The following is a 20,884-nucleotide window of genomic DNA, read 5'->3' as shown; positions in this document are numbered from 1 at the left end:
AATTTTTTTTTTTTCAGTTTGAAGCTTCTTGTCATCTTCTTGGGTTTCTACTTCTCTGCTTTTATTGGTACCAACATTACATAGAAACAATATCTTTCTACTCAAATAGGAAATTCATCTGCCCTTTGTTTTGTATTTGAAGTTATAATGCTCTGTGTCATCAGTTAATTGACTTCAAGGAAGTAAGTCTCTGAAATGTTGAACTTGCTGAAAGCAACCCAATTTTCTTTTTGTGCAGTTGGTTTTTAAAAAGTCTTTCTTGTATAAATACTATTGTCTATAGTTTTATTGTTCTAAAGATACTTTATTACCTACAGCTGTTTTCATAAATTGATTAAAAACATTACAGACTTTTGTCCTGCAATCCCTTAGAGAAAATTTAGTGCTTGATGTTATTATTATTTTTTTTTCATCTTACATCTTTGGGAAAGGGATGACAAATCAGATGTTTATAAAACTATTGTTAGAAAGAATTCTAACTTTTCAATCTAATAGATCGTCTCATATTTAAATATTCCATTTGATTTTTCATTTAAAACAATTATTCAGTATACATTGGATAAAATAAGATGTCTCATTAATCCACAAATGTAACAATTGATTTTCTTTTTAGGATGAAGGCCTGGCCCGCCAGTTGGTGGAGCTAGGCTACCGCGGGACTGGAGAGGTGGTGAAAAGGGAAGATTTTGAAGCAAGGAAGGCAGCTATAGAGATTGCAAGGTTGGCTGAAAGAACTCAGAAAAAGTAAGTGTCCATGTTCCAAATGGATTTTATATTATATTGTAGAGTCTCTGGAAAAATCCAATTTTGTTGGCATTGTTTTAATTTAGAAACATTGGTTGGAGCAGGTAGAACTTGGAATATTCCAAGCATTTGTTCTGCAGATCAGGAACTGGAGGAACTGTGATATTGCGATAAAGCCACATGAAACTGGGAGCTACAAATTTAAAAATATAAATACCAAAATATGGCCATCATACCAATAAAGTCCTGTTTACACATAGCTCAGTATTATTGGCTTTACACATTTATATACTAAAAATATGAGTGACCTTTGCCTTAGAGTTCTTTGTACTTTTGAGGCCTGTAAATCTTTGGCTTCATTTATGTTCTCACGTTTTTGTAGACATTGATTCATTGAACTCTATTTAAACGATCACTGGCTTTTGTTAATATGACTCATAATGTGGTTATATAAAATATGAATCTAGTAAAGTATGTTAGGAAAGAGGTGTACACCTAAAGTGAACCGTATCAAACTAAGACAATCTGAAAAAGACTTGACAAAGTAATTATCTATTTACTTTTAAAAAATGAATGCTAAAGTTTTAAATGTTGGTGAGAAAAATTACTTAGAAATTGGTATATTATTCTTAGATAACATTTAAAAAATACCCAGTAATTATGAGTAGAAGTCTCCCATGTATTTATTATAAAAATAACATTTGGTAGTGGAATGTGAATTGGTTCTGGGAATGTGCAATTTTAATTGATTGTTCTAGTGGTTCTTGTATTTCAGAACCCTAGAATATTGTCATTTAATACAGTAACATTCAGTAATATACTAGTTTTCTATTGCTGTCATAACACATTACCACAAATGTAGTCGCTGAACACGACACAAGCGTATTTATTCATAGTTCTGTAGGTCAGAAATCAGAGTACAGTGGCTCAGCTGGATTCCCTGCTACATATATCACAAAGTTAAAATCCTGGTGTTGGCTGGACTGAGTTCTTTTCTGGACGCTCTGTGGATGAGTCTGCTTCCACCCTCATTCAGGCCAAATTCATTTCCTTGTGATTATAGGACTGAGGTCTCATTTCCCTGTCACCCCTCAATCTGGGGACTCCTCTTTGCTCCTGTAGGCTGCCCACATTCCTTCTCATGCTTTCCATGTGGCTGCCCGCCAGCAAGAATGGGTCAAGATCCTGCCAACCTTTAAATCTCTCTGACTTCTCCTTATGCAAGTCTTCCCTGACTCCAGCCACAGAAAAATCTCTCCTTCTGAGGGCTCATGTGATCACACTGGGTCCATCTAGATAATCTAGGATAATCTCCCTATTTTAAGGTCTATAACCTTCATTACATCTGCAAAGTCCCTTCTGTCATGTACTGTAACATACTAATAGGATTAGGCATGGGAATCTTTGAAGGGGCCATTCTTCTTACCAAAGGTAAATTTATATAAAACTTCACTAGTTTATGCAACACAAGTATATTTGGCTTCTATTTGTAGAAAATTGAAATGATGCAAAATATATGTGTACATGTGATGTGTCATATAAAACATCAGGGGAGTCTTCTCTTTCTGTTTTTAATCAATAAATGTTTATCAGTCAGGAGCAGAAGTATAGAGATTTTTGTGAGATTTTATAAGGAATTAATGTATATTCATATTTTATTAGAGATGTATCCTATTTTATATCAAGAGGACTTGGTCATGTTTACAGTATAAATTCTATCCATGTACATGTTCATTTTGTGTTTGGCTCAAAATGAGTATTTATTCTATCGATAGTCTCTTTAACTGGCCAGAGCTGGAAGTCATCAGCCTACTTAAGTGCCAGTCTTGGGAGACTAATCCCCACACAGAGCTGCTAGAATCGGAAAGCCTTTTCATCTGCGCATCTTCTCATCTGCCTTTGTAGTGGGATGGGCCCCATATGTTTCCTCTTTCCTTCCCTGCCAGGTCCATTGTAGTATTATTGGCAGCAGGGCCAGCAGAGTGTGGACACCAAATATGTCCTGTGCCTATATTTGCTTGAGGATCACTTTGAAAATATGCATGAACATGTGACTGCCCGCCAACTGGTACCAACTTGGAAACACGTGATTCTACTATCAGATTATCTTAAATTCTCTAATGTGTGGGTGAGCAGCCCCAAGCAGATCACAATCCTCTTCACTAGCAATCATAGAGCACCCGTTTCAAGAAGTGCTGGCACTAAGAGTATGTCACTTACTTAGAATAGTTTCATAGATAAAAAGGGTCTGGTTAAAGATTTTGGGAGGGGGTATTTTGATAAGTATTTTGCCAGAAGAAGTCATAAAGTGAAAACAATTATTTTGACCCTTTATTTAGTCATTCACTTCACAAATACTCATAGACAACCATACGCCATTAGGCACTATGCTAGGTGCTGGGGATACAGTAGAACATAAGACTTAGTCCCTGACCTCAAGAAATTTGAGGGTTAGATAAATGAAAGACAGTTACATTGCTGGTGGGAGTATACAATGGAAAATAGTTTGGCAATTCTTCAAATAGTTAAACATAGAGTTACCATATGACCCAATAATTCTACTCTTAGATGTATATCCAAGGGAATTGAAAACAGAGGTCCACTTAAAAACCAGTGTTCCTAGCAATGTTATTCATAGTAGCCATAAAGAAGCAACAACTCAAATGTCCACCAACTGATGAATGGATTAAAAAATGTGGTACATAGATAAAATAGAATATTATTTAGTCATAAAAAGGAGTGAAGTACTCTTACCTGCTACAACATGGGTAAACCTTGAAAACATTAGGCTTAGCAAAGGAAGGCAGACAAAAAGATTGTAAATTGTATAGTCCCATTTATATAAAATGTTCGGAATAGGTAAATCCATAGGGACAGAAAGTAGATTTGTGGTGGCCAAGGGCTGGAAGGAAGAGTGAAAGAAGAATGATTGCTAATGGGTATGGAGTTTCCTTCTGAGGTGATAGAATGTTCTGGAATTAGAGATGGGTGATGACTGCACAATTTTGTGACTATACTAAGAGCCATTGAATTGTATACCTTAAAAGTTTGAATTTTATGGTGTGTGAATTATATCTCAATTAAAAAAGGCAGTTACAACGGAAGATAACGTATGCTATCATAGGTGTTGTGGCAACACCCTAAAGTAGTACTAAGTCAAGATTTGAAGGATGTGGAGAACAGGGAAGGCTCTTCTTGAGGCATGACTGCTAAATTTACCTTTAAAGGATAAGTAGGAGCCAAGCAGGCAAACAAGGGTATGAAGATGGACACATTTACTTTGCCTCAATTCTATGATAAATTTTTCTTCTTCACAAATCATTCTCTCTACCTCTTTGTTTTAACTTGTGCCTATTCCCTTGCTAAGACTTTTTTTCCCCCCTAAAGTTGTGCCAGCTAGAGGCCACTCATTTCCACATGTACTGGATTGGTGGTGGTGGCAATGGTGGTGGTAGGTGGGCTCTGCATTCTCCTAGCTTCTTCAAGCTTTGCTTCAAAGCCATCTCTGCTTCACTATCATGTAAACAGCATCTCTCATCTCTCTTACCCTGAGATTCTTGCCAGCTGGGTTTAGTAGCCACAAGGCAGAGACTATAAAGTTTGGAAAGAAGGGATGGGATAAGTTTAGCTGGTGGTTACTGAGGTAGCTCCTATCATAAGTCCTGGAGAATTTCTATTTGTAGTGAGAAGTTCAGTTGATTTCTATGGGTGATGGAGAGATAGACTTTGACTGCACAGAAGTTGAATATTGGGTTCTTGGGATCTAGTTAGTAGTTGTAACTGAGTCATCTCTCAGGTGGAACACTTTCCTGGATGAGCTTGTAAGACCATTGGCCTCTTCACTTTGGGTCAGCTTATCTTTTTAGGAGATGAATTAGCTCTTCTTAAAGCTGCTTCTGAGATAATGACCTTATTTTACTGAAACACAGAATCTGAAACATAGATGGAATAAATGGCAGCCCTGATGGAACTGATAATTATACTGCTTGGTTGTTGCTATCCTCTCAAGAGACTTTGTGATGAGCCTTTGGGAATTCTTGTAAAGTGAGCTTGACAGGAGTCTCAGATGCTGAATATATAGGGATCCCTGTGATCCTTTTTGCTGAAATGAAGAGGGTATCTGTGGTGATTAAGGAGAAGGCTCTTGTGTCCTTTTATCCTCTGGTACATCTGGGACTAAATTTTAAAAGTTGGACAAGTCCCCAGCCTTTTTTATTCTAGCCAATCTAGTCAGTTTATCAACTGTCAACTATTTCTGGTGTGATTGGAGTATTCTTCTTCAATTTGTTTTTAAAAATAGGAGTTGGAAGTACCTATTAATTGATAACATGCTCTTTTAATTTTATGAAGATGAAGTTGGATAAAAGGCCAAAATTTGTTTCATGTAAAATGACTTTACTCCATTCACTTTATGATCAAAAGTGAATACCATATGCTAGTGAATTAAATGAATTTCTGTAAGTTTAAAATGTTCTGCTAGATAAAATCTGGCTTCTGTGAAATGGTTTCAACTTTTTGCTTTGTTTCAAATATTTTATGTTTTAAAAGTTATTCTGATACATTTTATAGCTCTTAAACAAAAAATATGGAGTTGTGGCTTGTCACAGACTAGCTGCTCCAGGAAGCAGACAGTGAGGGTTAAGAGTGCAGAAGGTTTGATGGGGACGTAACACCTGTGAAAGGAAAAGTGAGGAAACAGGACTAAGCAGGGTCAGAATCTTGATGCCAAAGTTACAGAGACTCTCCCAGCACAGTGGAAAGCTCCAGGGTAAAGGCTGTCCATTAAAGAAGTCCCACATTGGGTGAAATGTTCAGGCCCTGGTACCTCTTCTGTGCCCAGTCATTGCCTGAGGGATGCCCCCAAAAGTGTGATCTCAGCTTGAAACTGAGGCAGACCCTGGAAATGTTCACAGCTGGAGGCTGTCAGCTCAGCAACTCCTCACAGCCAGGCAGAGAGGCCTTTCTCCAAGGGGTATCTGAGTGATGTGTCCATATGCCTGCCACAGTTCACCCCTTGTGACATACAGATCCATTTTGTGCATGCAGGGAGCAGTTCTTCCAGAGCACCAAGGGCCTTTCTCCTGGGCAGGATACTCAGAAGAGGAAAGTTAGTCCCCAACACCGCTGTTGGTCTGGAGGCCAGAGGTGGTTCTCATCATCTCCTTCTTCCATTAACCATCCTAAATCCTCTGCCTTCAGCTGTCACCTCTCTGAGTCTCAATCATAAGATGGTGGAGGCCCTGGTAATCCTACTGTGCTTAGGCTGGGGTTGTTGCATTTCTCATTCTCATTTAAAACTCTATAAGGGAGTACCAAGAGGTAGCTAGGTGGGCCGCTCGAGTTTGTCACTTGTTGCTCTCTACCCCCATTCTGTAACAACAGTCCTATCTCTCTTGCTGATCAGCAGCAATTACTCTTCACAAGATAGTGTCTCTCTGTCTTGCCTGCTGTTCCCTGGGCACAAGACGCTCAAAGTGCTCACGTGGCAGCCATAGTTTGTAGTTCAGTGAGACACTTGCTGTTTTCCCTGGTGAGAGTGTTCTAAAAGATGGCGCCCTATCCTTGAACAATATTGCCTCTAAGCTGGTGATTCAGCTGTGCCTTAAGTGGACCATTCCAACACTTTCAGGTTGACAGCTTCTGATGGGGCACTGTGTGATATGGCCAGAAGATCCCATGGTCATGAGCTCTCTCCCACACCTTTTTTGTTGTATAGCGGGTTCCCTGGTTAGGGTGCTATGCTGTGTTGTATTCCATGCCTGTGGATCAGGCATTTTGTAAGTACCCAGATAGTGGGGCCAACTAAGACCAAGGAGGCAGAAAAGGCACACTCATGTCTGGAATAGGTAGATATTCCTGTGGGAATGAACTGTTGTCCCTTCTTGGTTTATAAAAAGGACCCAGTGTAGTCAAATTGGGTCCATTGTTCTCCTTGAGGAATAATGACCTACCAGGGGCTCAACATTGGTCTCTGTTGCTGGCAAATTGGACATGGAGAAGTAGAAGTAGCTAGGCTGGCCTTGGTAAGTGGGAGTCTATGCTGTTGGGTCCTTGGATAACCTTCATCTGCTCTACATTGTTCATGTGTCCATCATGCCATTATTGAGAAGACTGCTGACAAGGCTGGCTGACATCGACTGGCTGAGCCCTTTTGTCTGTTTGGGTTGTTTAGTGCATCATTTTTGGTGGGTGTTATAAAAATCTCCACACTTGTACTCATTCCCCTATGTCCATCCACGTGACTCAGACATTCCTAGTCTCCACCTTTTTTCTTCACAGTTTCCTGCTCAGCCAGCCAGTCCATTCACCATTGCTTATGAGTCTCTTCTAATCTTTGGGACATTTCTTTTTCCTTATCCTTCTACACAAAGTGGGTGATCAGATGTGTCACCTGAAGTTCTGCCCATTTGGGAAAGTTTTTCTTCCCTACTGTAATTTAAGGCCATCCTTGAATTTTATGGGTTGAAATGTGTTCTCCAGCAAAGGTATGTTGAAATCCTAATCGCCAGTACCCTAGCATGTGACCTGATTTGGGAATAAGATCATTGCATGTATTCGGATCAACAATCCCTGGGTGGATCCATGGACACAGTGGACCTATTATAAACCAACCCTTGGCCAGGATTCCATGTGTTATCTTACCCTCCTATGCCTTCACTCTAATAGTGGGACCATGGTGTTGCTTTGGATCTCCAGATACCAATCTCAGCTATGACCCTGCACCCAATACTCTATCAACTATCTGGCTATTCTCCTTTCCTTAGTGTCTACTCATTTAAGTAAATGGTTAAAGATCCCTTGGGGGAAGAACAGAGGGAATCATTGCAATGGATAATTGATATAGTGTTACAGGTCTATTCCTCTAGCACAGGGTAACTTCTTTAGTCAGCAGGTTCCTAGTCTGAGAACTGGATCAGGTAGAGATACTGGGCAACACATCCTGACTTTCTATTGTGATGGCTGCCTTCAACCTCAGATAATTAACTTTGATTTCTTGTTGTGATACAGATTGAGTAGTACCTTTGTTGACCGCCTATCTATTTTGCCTCAAGGGATGTTGTGTTCAATAAACTTCATGACTTTCAAGGTTAGGGTCCTTGACTCTGAGCTTGTTGGTCTTTATAATAATTACAAGTCCCTGGATTCTTGAGGTTTAGCTCCACTTCTGAGTCTGCAATATATGGTACTGGTAAATGCTCACTCTCAACTAGTTGGATATTGTAACATTACTGAGATTACACACTGAATTTTTCCTCCTTTCCTCCCTCCTTCCCTCTGCCTCTCTTTCACCCTTTTTTTCCTTCTCTTTCTCTCTCCCTCCCTCCCTTTCTGTCCAACAAGCAAGCAATTACAGATGGTGTTGATATTTCCAAGGAACATCATATTATCTGTATCTATCTATCTATCTATCTGTCTGTCTGTCTGTCTACAGGTATATCCATATTATTCTTTAGTTGAGTACTTATATGAACGTGCTCATAAGTGCAATTAATTCTGCCTCAGAGAGTAAATGGACCCATTGCTTAGATGAATTGATTATTTTTCTATTTGGCAAGTTGTTAACATTGCCACATTTATAGATCTTAGCCTATTTGAGCTTAAAATAAATCTAAAAATAGTCACAGAGAAAACTATGTAGACAAAATCCAATATTGATAACAATTCAGCTAATGATTAATCAAAAGCAAATGAAATTCACATGTTTAAAAATGTTATAGTCCTTTTCTTCAGAATATTATTTAGATTTGTTTCTTTTGTGTTCTTAACTTAGCTCTTGATTTAAATTGTGTTGATTCATTCAATACTCATTCATAGTCCCTTTGTAGGCAAATTCAAGGATTTCTTCTCAGATTCACTTTGCTTGGTTGATGTCTACTAATGCCTTTAACAGCAATTTGGAATTATCCATTTCTTGAAATGTTCCCTTTGAATTTTATTACCTTTAACCTCCCATTTTCTTCTGTTTGCTGTTGTCCACTATCTTTGCTGTATCTTCTTCCTTCTCACTAATTTGGATCTCTCCCAAAGGACAGTTCTTTGGTTTTTTTCACCCTTTTTAATACTCCACTATTTTCATATATCAACCACTTTTACGTTTCCAGTTTTCCTGATTTCTTTCTTGGGTTTTTAACTCCATGTTTGTTTTAATACTGTGTTGTCAAAGCAATAACAAAATAGTAAAAAAAGGTCTCATTATTGTTCCCTTACAGATCCACTCCCCATAAAAAATTTCCATTTTTTAATGCCGGTAATACCATTTTTTAAAAAACTCTATAGGCGTTATATTTTACAATATCTTCAAAGTCTACTTGTGAGCAATTCTAAAAGGCAATTAACAATGGATTTCTGTTGACTCCTTTGTTCACATTTGCTCCTACGTTCACACATTTTTCACTCTACTTACACGTTGCTAATCCAATTTTTCTTCAGATTGACTTTTATTGCGATGTCTTACCTGATTGCTCAATCTCAGCTTTCTTCATTCTCTAATACCATGCTGCCTGATCATACATCTGTGAAACAGCTTTCAAAACGTCTCTTTCCTCCTGTCCCTTCCTCATTCCATTCCTTCCTCTTTCTATCAGCATCTAAATATGCATCTCTATAAAAGAATATGAGGTATGACTATGAGTTTACAAGGGAAATAGGAATATCTCATAGCAACAAGACTTTAAAAGGTAGGGAAGAAAAAGTAAAGGTGGAAGAAATGCAGTGAAGCTGAGGTTGAGCTTAGTGCCCAAAATGTATGCCAGATTTGGGAAGATAATGCAAAGAGGTAAATATTTACATTACATAATTCATTATGTCGACCTGGAGCAACAAAACCATTGACAAAAAGTGTAGATATTCCTGGTTCTGAGAGCTATAGGGAAGGGAAAAATTTCTTCGACCCATTTAGGGTCCCTGGATGCATCTGAAAATTGAATTCACAAACACATTAGCAGGAGAAAAGGATAAAAATTTATTTAATATAAGTTTTACATGATACAGGATCCTTCAAGAGGAAATAAAGACCTAAAGAAACAGACCTGAGTATTTTATACTAGGTTTGATGAAAAGTGGACAGTTATCAAGGAATATGACAGGTTAAGGAGTATGAGGTAATTATAGTAAACTGGGGGAAACTTAGCAAGGCCTGTTTGTTAGGATTCTTCCTGGCATTTCTTTGTCCTCAGAGAAGTGATGATGGTTCAATATCTGCAAATCAATCAGTGTGATACACCACATTAACAAACTGAAGAATGAAAGCCATATGATCATCTCAATAGATGCAGAAAAAGTTTCTGATAAAATTCAACATCGATTTATGATAAAAACCCTCCAGAAAGTGGGCATAGAGGGAACCTACCTCAACATGGTAAAGGCCATATATGACAAGCTCACAGCTAACATCATACTTAATAGTGAAAAGCTGAAAGCATTTCCTCTAAGATTATGAACAAGACATGGATGTCTACTCTCTCTCCACTTTTATTCAGCATAGTTTTGGGAGTCTTAGCCACAGCAATCAGAGAAGAAAAAGAAATAAAAGGAGTCCAAATTGCAAAAGAAGAGGAAGTAAAACTGTCAATGTTTGCAGATGACGTGATACTATACATAGAAAATCCTAAAGACTCTACCAGAAAACTACTAGAGCTCATCAATGAATTCAGTAAAATTGCAGGATGCAAAATTAATATACAGAAATCTGTTGCATTTCTATACACTAACAATAAAAGTTCAGAAAGAGAAATTAAGGAAACAATCCTATTTACCATTGCATCAAAAAGAATAAAATACCTAGGAATAAACCTACCTCAGGAGGCAAAAGACCTGTCCTGTGAAACTATAAGATGCTAATGAAAGACATCAAAGATGATACAAAAAAATAGAAAGATACACCATGTTCTTGGATTGGAAGAATCAGTATTGTCAAAGTGATTATACTACCCAAGGCAATCTAGAGATTCAGCACAATCCCTATCAAACAGTCAATAGCATTTTTCACAAAACTAGAAACAAAAATTTTAAAATTTGTGTAGAAACACAAAAGACCCCAAATAGCCAAAGCAATCTTGAGGAAAAAAAAACAAAACAGAGCTGGAGGAATCAGGCTCCCTGACTTCAGACTATACTACATTGCTACAGTAATAAAAATAGTATGGTACTGGCACAAAAACAGAAATATAGATCAATGGAACAGGGTCAAAAGCCCAGAGATAAACCCACGCACCTATGGTCAATTAATCTATGACAAAGGAGGCAATGAAGAAAAAACAGTCTCTTCAATAAGTATGCTGGGAAAACTGGACAGCTACATGTAAAATAATGAAATTAGAACATTTTCTAACACCATACACACAAAAAAAACTCAAAATGGATTAAAGACCTAACTGTAAGACTGAATACTATAAAATTCTTAGAGGAAAACATAGGCAGAACACCCTTTGACATAAATCACAGCAATATCTTTTTGGATTTGTCTCCTAGAGTAATGGAAAGAAAAACAAAAATAAACAAACTGGCCCTAACTAAACTTAAAAGCTTTTGCACAGCAAAGGAAATCATAAACAAACAAAACTAGCCAGCCTACAGAGTGGGAGAAAATATTTGCAAACACTGTGACTGACAAGGGATTAATCTCCAAAATATACAAACAGCTCATACAGCTCAATATCAAAACCAAACAACCCAATCAAAACATGGGAAGAAGATCTAAAAAGACATTTATCCAAAGAAGACATACAGATGACCAGGAGGCACATGAAAAGATCACTAATTATTAGAGAAATGCAAATCAGAACTACAATGAGGTATCACCTCACACTGGTCAGAATGGCCAACATCAAAAAGTCTACAAATAATAAATGCTGAAGAGGGTGTGGGGAAAAAGAAACCCTCCTACATTGTTGGTGGGAATGTAAATTGGTACAGCCACTATGGAGAAAAGTATGGAGGTTCCTTAAAAAACTGAAAATAGAGCTACCATATAATCTTGCAGTTCCACTCCTGGGCATATATCCAGAGAAAAACATCATTCTAAAAGATACATATACCCCAATGTTTATAGCAGCACTATTTACAATAGCTAAGACATTGAAGCAACCTAAATGTCTGTTGACAGATGAATGGATAAAGAAGATGTGGTGTGTGTATATATATATATATATATATATATATATATATATATATATATATATACACACACACACACACACATACATACACACACAGTGGAATATTACTCAGCCATAAAAAAACAATGGAATAAAGCCATTTGTAGCAACATGGATGGACCTAGAGATTGTCATACTGAGTGAAGTAAGTCACACAGAGAAAGAGAAATATCATATGATATCACTTATATTTTTGTGGAATCTAAAAAAAAGACGCAAATGAACTTATTTACAAAACAGAAATAGACTCACAGACATAGATAACAAACTGATGGTTGCCAAAGGTGGGGGAGAGATAAATTAGGAGTTTGGGATTAACATATACACACTACTATATATAAAATAGATAACCAACAAGGACCTACGGTATAGCACAGGAAACTATACTCAATATCTTGTAATGACCTATAATGGAAGAGAATGTAAAAAAAAATTATATATTCATATATATATATATCTTAATCACTTTGCTGTACACCTGAAACTTACACAACATTGTAAATCAACTATACTTCAATAAAAATTTAAAAAGAATACCAAGAACATTGAAGGTATTTGTTTCAGAAAGCAAAGCTGATGTCATGCTTCCCAGTCCCTTTTTAATTTAAGGACCTCAGAACACAGAGTTTATCTGATTGTGCTCTTCTTTCCATTGCATGCTATTTCCATGAGTCCTTACTAGGCTTCTCTTTAATGAAAAAATTGTAATGTTTTCCTTCTTTATGCCCCATTTTTCATTGCACTTCTCTTCCTCCTAATATACCTACCCTAGAATATTTAATTTATTTCCCTCGCTTTCTTCCTTTCATACATTTAAATGTATGCTTTCTAGAAAAATCATGTTTAAATTTTTGCAGAAATATGAATTGCACTATATATACTATATTTCTCATAATTTGTTAGTAGTTTATTTGGGGCAGTGGGATTTCAATGTAGGTAATCCTATCATTTGCAAATAATGATATCATATTGTTTCTTCCAATTATTTCACTTAATTTGTTTTTCTTTTTTTAACTGTCCTTGTGAGGCACTCAAGTACATGGGTCAATGGGAATGTTGATAGTGGGCTTTCTTATATTGTTCCTGATTTTAAAGGGATGATGTCTACTATTTCCCTGTTTATAGTGGTGTATGTGTGTGTGTGTGTGTCCGTGCACATGTGTGTGTGTGCACATGCGTGTGTTTGTATGTGTTTGACCTGGAAATTTCCCTTCTATATTCAGTTTACTGAGATAGACGATCATATGGTTTTTTTTTCCCCTTTATTAAAGTGAAGAAAGATACTTAAGGTTTTTCTAATACTGAACTATCCTTGCATTCCTGGTATGAACTTAAGTTGGTCAGGTTTATTATTCATTTTTGGACTCAGATAATAGCAACTTATCTGGATTGTCTCTTGGATTTTTCTACCAATATTACCTGTTAATCACTTTATTTGGTATCACCTTAACAAACTAACTCTTCTCTTCAGGGCTTTACCTTCTAACCATCTCCCTATTTCATTCCCCCACCTCTCCCCTCTGGGGTTAAATCAATCTTTTATAAGCCCCATTTTAAGAGTCTAAGGATTTTTTAAAAACACACTTAATTAACATAGGTCTGGTCCTCATGGAACTAAGAAACAAGGCAGTCCCCAGCTGTTTCTAAATCCGTAGTCCAGGCAAGGGACCTGTGCTTGGAATGGACAAAAAACCCCAGCAGAAAATCAGTGGTATCTGAGGGATGAAGGATAAATAGAATACTTTTTGGTTTTAACTGTACCAGGGGAACAGGGATGAGTAGAATGATAAGACTTTGGCAGAAAATGTTTATTTGAAGACAGGGGCTTGATTCTGTCATTAAGAAATCAAGATCTACTACCTGGGTAACTCATTGGCTAACTGAGCTAGTTAGAGGCATTTTTACTTTTTGCCTCGATTGTTTAATTGATAATGAAAATAGCTAACATTATTGAACACATAATAACATTCAGATATTTAGTACTAAAATGCTTTTTTTAGTATTTACTTATTAAAACCATTTCATGGATGATGAAATTGGGCACAGAGAAATCAAGAAACATGGCCAAAGTCCTTCAGTTGGTATGTAGCTGAAGATTTAAAGCCCACAGTGGTTTTCTAGTTTAAGAATTGATTACTAGAGATTTTTAAACATTTTCTAAGTATCATGCCTTAAGTGAGAAGTTTAATGAGTCTTAACCTGATTATTACAAGTTATTAGGTAAAAAATTTGAAAAAAGAAATGGAATGATTTAAGTAAATCTGTGGCATGTAGCTTTTTGCTATCTTTATTAATTTGAATGAAGTTTTAAAACTAAATTCAAGCCCATGAAAGTGTTCATTTTTTATCAAGTCATTGAATAATTTACTATGTTAACAATCTATTAATTCCTTTAACCCCTGGTTACTGTATTTATTATAATAGGTTAACATTGAAATGGTATTAAGATTGAGCCTGGAGAACCTAAAAAATGCTTATGTTCTACACACACACACAGAACACACACACACGTATTCTCTCTTTCCCTTTTCTTCCTCTCCCTTTCTCTTTTAATGTGTTTAGAGTCACTACTGAGTGAAAATAAGTAAATGGAACAATAGCTATTTTCCACATTGCTATATGTTGCTCTCAAGTTTTTTAGCATATTCGATTAACTAGTTTGCTTAGTTGACAAATTATTTTTCTTTTCTGTTTTAGTTTTTATTTGATGAGAAAATTCTTTATAACCATCAAATCATATATTTGATCTGAGAGAAGGATAGCGAAACCTCACTACAATGGTCCTTTCATCTACTTAGAGTTAGAGAGGTTCATTTCCAGTAATCAATGTATAATAAGGAGAGGTGTCAGGAGCAAGATAAACAGAGTTTCTTCCAGTTTCTCATGAGTCAGTTCAGTACATCGTAAACACCCTTGTTTTCCTCAAACATATTTTCAAGGGTAATTGCAAACATCCATTGAGAAAATAAAATATATATTTTATATATATATATATATATATATATATATATAACATTTCATATATATGAATTCAGATAATGATTTCTAAAATTTTATACTATGAATTTTATTAGCATCAGTATTAATTTTAGAGACAGGTAGTAAGCATTAAGTTCTTTCCAGTGTACAGAATCCTACTAGTAGAATTATCCCAATCAAGATGATTGTAAGTGATCTTTTTCAATTAAAATGTTGTAATAATTTCCAGATGTGAGCTAATTTCTTTACTTGACACAACTTATACATTTTAGAAAACATAGATTTTCTTTTAAACCAGAGGGGTTTTTTGTTTGTTTGTTTTTGCCATAACATTAAATGATTGTATGGCACATCTTTCAAACAAATTATCATCATAAAGCTACTAGATTTTTAACATTAAAATTTAATTTCCCTATTTGTTGGGCTAATGTTATGACTTTTTTTTTTTTTTTTTTTTTTTTTTTTTGTGGTATGCGGGCATCTCACTGTTGTGGCCTCTCCTGTTGCGGAGCACAGGCTCCGGACGCGCAGGCTCAGCGGCCATGGCTTACGGGCCCAGCCGCTCTGCAGCATGTGGGATCTTCCCGGACCGGGGCTCGAACCCGTGTCCCCTGCATCGGCAGGCGGACTCTCAACCACTGCGCCACCAGGGAAGCCCTGTTATGACTTTTTAATTTTGGACTTTAGTTTATATATTATCTTTTTCTTTATATCTGTATGTTGAATGATATATCCATATATCATAGAACAAGAATATATACATATATATGTATTTAGAAACAAACTTTCATGGCAGTGAATAGTTAGACAGTATAGTGATCTGAGTGTATTTTGTGTATAATATAGTAATAATAGTTAGTAGTATTGTAGCTATCATTTGCTGATATGTGCCAGGCACCATAGATCATTTTATGTGTTTTAACTTATTTAATGTTCACAACCACCTTCGTGGATATAAGTATAATTATCTCCATTTTACAGTAGAAAAACTCAGGACATAGAGTTTATATACAAGTTTAAACAACCATTAAGAGGTAGATGTAGGATGAAGCGCAAGCAGTCTGGTGTTAGAGCCTGGATTCTTAACTACTACACTCCTTGCCTCATGTAATGAAATATGTCATTAAATGCCATATCCTCAGTACATAGCCTCTTCCTTATATTCAGTACATTACTCTGTGTATTCTTAATCACGTATGTCTTATGACCAAGGTAATACTAAAGTGAAATTATAAGCACCAAGTACCACCTGATAATATTGGATTTGAAACAGAATTCACAAAATGCGAAGGTTTATCTTTATCAGAATCCAAGTAGCTTGTTTAATTCACTTTAAGTAGCAAATTGGGCAGTAGAGCTTTTTGATGACTAAACTTCATGTCTTTAATATGTTTACTTTAACACAATATTAAATCAGTTCTGAAAAGGTGCAGGTGTGTTTGGGTAGCTTTTCTCTCTTAGTAGTGAATTTGTAACATTAGCAAAAATGTTTTTGCACCTGGATTTGGACAGCGATAACAGACTTTCTCAGCCTAAGAATAAATTTGGACTCCTTAAAATTTTTTTTTCTATGATTGAAAAATAGTCTAAATCTAAATAATTTTGGAAAACCCTGCAGCAATAAATAAATAAAATTTGTTTACATAGGTGCAACAAAACATTTCCTTTTAATAGGGATTGTTTCTACTTGTAATAAGTTAATAATCTTCAAGCAAAAGGGGCTAGAGGCAGTAACTTGTTTGTGGAGTCCAAGGCTGTTACGCATAGGTTTAAAAGGATCCTGCTCTTTTGAATCCTTTTCCTCTTTTATTTCAATATTAACTGACAGTTTTGATTTGTTTCTTTTGTGAACATGAAGCTTGTTCCTGATATAGACTCTGCACTAGCTGTTCTTTTTGTTTGGAAAACTCTTCTGCCTGATTGATCATTATGTGGCCGGCTTCTTTATGTTATTCAGATCACAGTCCGTATCTCAGTATCTCAATAGAGGTATCCCCAGACTGTCAATCTAATCTGGCCACAGTCATTTGCTTCAACATTGCTCTATTTTATTCTTCTCTGAGGTCAAAAACTTCATAGGTTGGACTTCCCTGGTGGCCCAGTGGGTAAGAATCCGCCTGCCAATGCAGGGGACATGGGTTCGAACCGTAGTCCAGGAAGATCCCACATGCCACGGAGCAACTCAGCCTGTGCGCCACAACTACTGAGCCTGCACTCTAGAGCCCACGAGCCACAACTACTGAGCCCGTGTGCCACAACTACTGAAGCCTGCATGCCTAGAGCCTATGCTCTGCAGCAAGGCAAGCCACCACAATGAGAAGCCTGCGCACTGCAATGAAGAGTAGCCCCCTCTTGCTGCAACTAGGGAAAGCCTGAGTGCAGCAACGAAGACCCAATGCAGCCAAAAATAAATAAATAAAAATAAATTAAAAAAAAAAACTTCATAGGTTTTTGTTTGTATTGATTGATTGATATATGCAGTCTTTCTCCTCAGCTACATGTAAGCTCTGTATGAACAGGTGTTTTTCTTTTGCTCACCACTGGCTCACCAAAGTCAGCCTTAGTGCCTGATAGATTGTAGGTTCTCAACTACTAGTTGAATAAATGACTTTTTGATTCAGGACTTGAGAGTGCCAGGTGCTGGATGTATTATGGACAAGGTAGCAGTAAAATGATTTGTCATTCAATTTGCAACACTAATGTTTATCCAGCATTGACAATGGAGTCCCAGAAATGGCACCCAAGAGCTTCACCCGAGTTCAGAAATGTAACACACGCACTTTGAACCTACATTATCAAAATAAATCACACTGCCAAAACCTATACCTCCATATATCTTTTAAAAACTTACATCTGGGCTTCCCTGGTGGTGTGGTGGTTGGGATTCCACCTACAGATGCAGGAGACACGGGTTCGTGCCCCGGTCTGGAAAGATTCTGCATGCCGCGGAGCGGCTGGGCCCGTGAGCCATGGCCGCTGAGCCTGCCCGTCCGGAGCCTGTACTCCGCAACAGGAGAGGCCACAGCAGTGAGAGGCCCGTGTACCGCAAAAAAAAAAACAAACCCAAACTTACGTCTATGTGCAATTAGGTACTTAGGCAAATTGCTCCTAATTTAGATTGTGAATCAATGGCAATGATTAACAAGTCAATAGTTAAGTAACAATTATATGTAATATATAATATATATAATATATATAATATAAATTCTATATTTGTGGTATAAATACACATTACATAAGATTTACCATCCTAACCATTTTCAAGTGTACAATTCAGAAATGTATATTCACATTATTGTGCAGCCAATCTCCAGAACTTTTTGGTCTTGCAAAACTGAAACTCTATACCTGTTAAACAAAACTCCCTATGTTTCCCCTTCCCCCCAGCTCCTGGCAACCTATTTTCCGTCTCTGAATTTGACTACTCTAAGATACCTCATGTAAGTGGAATCATGCTGTATTCTCTGTTTTATGACTTGTTTATTTCACTTAACATGATGTCCTGCAAGGTTCATCCATGTTGTAGCATGTGTCAGAATTTCCTTTGTCATTTTCTGAAGAGCATATTATTTTTTTTTCATTTTTGTCTTTTTTCAGCTTCTGAAAAAGTATTAACTATATCCTGGATATAGTTATTATATTTAGCCTTGACAATAATTATTATCAGCTCACATGCTTTTTTTTAAATTGGCTGATCAAAAACTGCAGAATTATTTGTGATATTTTTTATTATACCTACCCATCAGGATATGCCATGTCTTAACTGAAAAAAAGGTAAATCACACACAGGAAAGACCCAAGAGGAATAATTTTAAAGAGGCATAGGGATGTCGATATATTCAGCACACATTATTTAATGATCTTGTATATTTGCTTCCAGAATGTTAGTAGCACGGGTCCTGGGCATGTTCTCCTGGCAGAGGCAGGGATCTAAGGGAGAGAGACCCAGACTTGGAACCAGCACACTATCATTTCTATACCATCTTATTCACCAAAGCGAGTCCCAGGGCCAGTCCAGACTCACGGGATGGAAAAACAGACTCTGCCTCTTGATGGAAGAAGGTGCAAAATGATATTGCAAAGGGGGTAGTTGTAGGGAGAGGTAAGAGAGATTGAGCCCATTTTTTTAATAATTTGATTCATTTCTATTATCACAAATTAACCAACATTCTGAATTCTGCATTCACTATCTTCTTGCTTTCCTTTTAATATAATTTTATATCTATATGTGTTCCTAAAAAGTAAATTTTTAATTTTAATTGTTTTGACTTTACAAAGGATGGTATTGCTAAATATCCTCTTTTGGGATTTAGTTTTTCACATAATATTTTATTACTAAGAATAATTCATGTTGTTGTGTGTTGCTATATTTTATTTATTTTTTGCCTTCTGTATAACATTCTGTTGATGGTATCAGCACTGAGTCTTAAACATCCTTGTTGATAGGAATTTGGGTTGCTTATAGGTCTTGCTGTTGTGAACATATCTCCTAATGCATGTTTCTCCTGGGCATATCCCACACACTGGGATATATCAGTTGTAGAGTATGTGAATGTTTAATTTTACTTCCAAAGTAGTTGAGCCAATTTGCCTTCCTACTACCAATTAATAAAATATCTTTTGGCTCTCCATCCCACCCAATACTTGTATGGTCAGAATTTTGTTTTATTTTTGTCACTAGAATTTTTTTTTTTTTTTGCGGTATGCGGGCCTCTCACTGCTGTGGCCTCTCCCGTTGTGGAGCACAGGCTCCGGACGCGCAGGCTCGGCGGCCATGGCTCACGGGCCCAGCCGCTCCGCGGCATGTGGGATCTTCCCGGACCGGGGCATGAACCCGTGTCCCCTGCATCGGCAGGCGGACTCCCAACCACTGCGCCACCAGGGAAGCCCACTAGAATGTTTTTAAAGTGACTTCTCAATGTAGTTTTGTGTTCCCTAATCACGAAAGAAATTGAATTGAAAATACCAATATGTTTATCGGCCATGTAGGTTTCTCTTTTGAGCTTTTCTTATTTTCTTGCAGGAATATTTTATTTATACTTGTTTCAGGATTGTATACTTCAAGTAGTTCCTTCTAGTCTGTAATTTGTCTTCTCCCTTAGTTTAAGGTGTCTTTTGATAGTCAGAATGTGAAATTAATTTGGGTGTGAGGTTATGAAGAGTCATGGAGTGAGTTATACATTTGCATTGTCACACACAAAACAGAGATGCATATTGTCCTCTCTGCCATACATTACTTAGATTGTGTGCTGCTGTTTAAGAGAATAGTTAAGAATGGCAGGCACCCAGAAGAGGCTCTGAAAATATGGAACAAATTGGGAAGAAAATTCCCTATTTAAAAAATTAATTTCTAAAATGAAAACATTGCCTTTACTGTTTTTCTTCAAATCATTGTAATGCTTTTCTTTTTACGTCTTTCAGTTTTAGCATTCCTAAACAATAAAGTGGTCAAGTGATGTCTTAAAAATATGAACAACTGATAAATATATGTGTTAGGGAACTGTATAATTCTGGCTTAACATGTTTGTGAAGTGAGAATTTGTACATAGTTCGGTAGCTTCATGAAGGTAAACAGAAAAAACATGAGAACTATTAGCTGGTTTCAAATATAGTTATTTATAATAGTTCAAGATAAAAAATTAGAGTTACTGGCAATTCTTAACACCCTCTGAAATGTATCCCTTGATAAATACATTTAAACATTTAAAGCAATATGTGTCTGAAAATGCTTAATGTATATCATTAAAAGATAGAGTCTAGATTAAACTTATGAAACTCAAATCAGATTTAAAATGTGCTGGCCTCACCAATTTTACAAATTTATTGACAAATTCATCTGTAAATTTTAACCTTTTAGTTTCTGGTGTTGTTATTACTTGTTTACATGTTACTCCTATAAAATCTGTCAGAATATGTCATCTTAACTTAGAAGAAAATGGATTTCTACATACATGTGAAGAAAACATATTTCTTAAATGTCATCAAGATGTAAATGTTGATGGTTA

At 36.6% G+C, this 20,884-nt stretch overlaps 1 protein-coding gene across 3 annotated transcripts in view; it reads left to right on the top strand.

Annotated features, from left to right (window-relative positions):
- Positions 1 to 20,884, top strand: part of CFAP299 (cilia and flagella associated protein 299) — a 624,040-nt gene that overhangs the window by 17,513 nt on the left and 585,643 nt on the right. For all 3 annotated transcript variants that reach the window (XM_012536874.3, XM_004280160.3, XM_004280159.3), the window contains exon 2: positions 614 to 744. In XM_012536874.3, coding sequence (XP_012392328.1) covers positions 614 to 744 — 131 coding nt within the window. The remainder of the gene's footprint in view (positions 1 to 613; positions 745 to 20,884) is intronic.

This window comes from Orcinus orca, chromosome 4 (assembly GCF_937001465.1).
Source record: "Orcinus orca chromosome 4, mOrcOrc1.1, whole genome shotgun sequence".
NCBI classification, from domain to species: Eukaryota; Metazoa; Chordata; class Mammalia; order Artiodactyla; family Delphinidae; genus Orcinus; species Orcinus orca.
The sequence above is the reverse complement of the archived record's forward strand: the minus strand, read 5'-3'. Positions and strand labels throughout refer to the sequence as shown.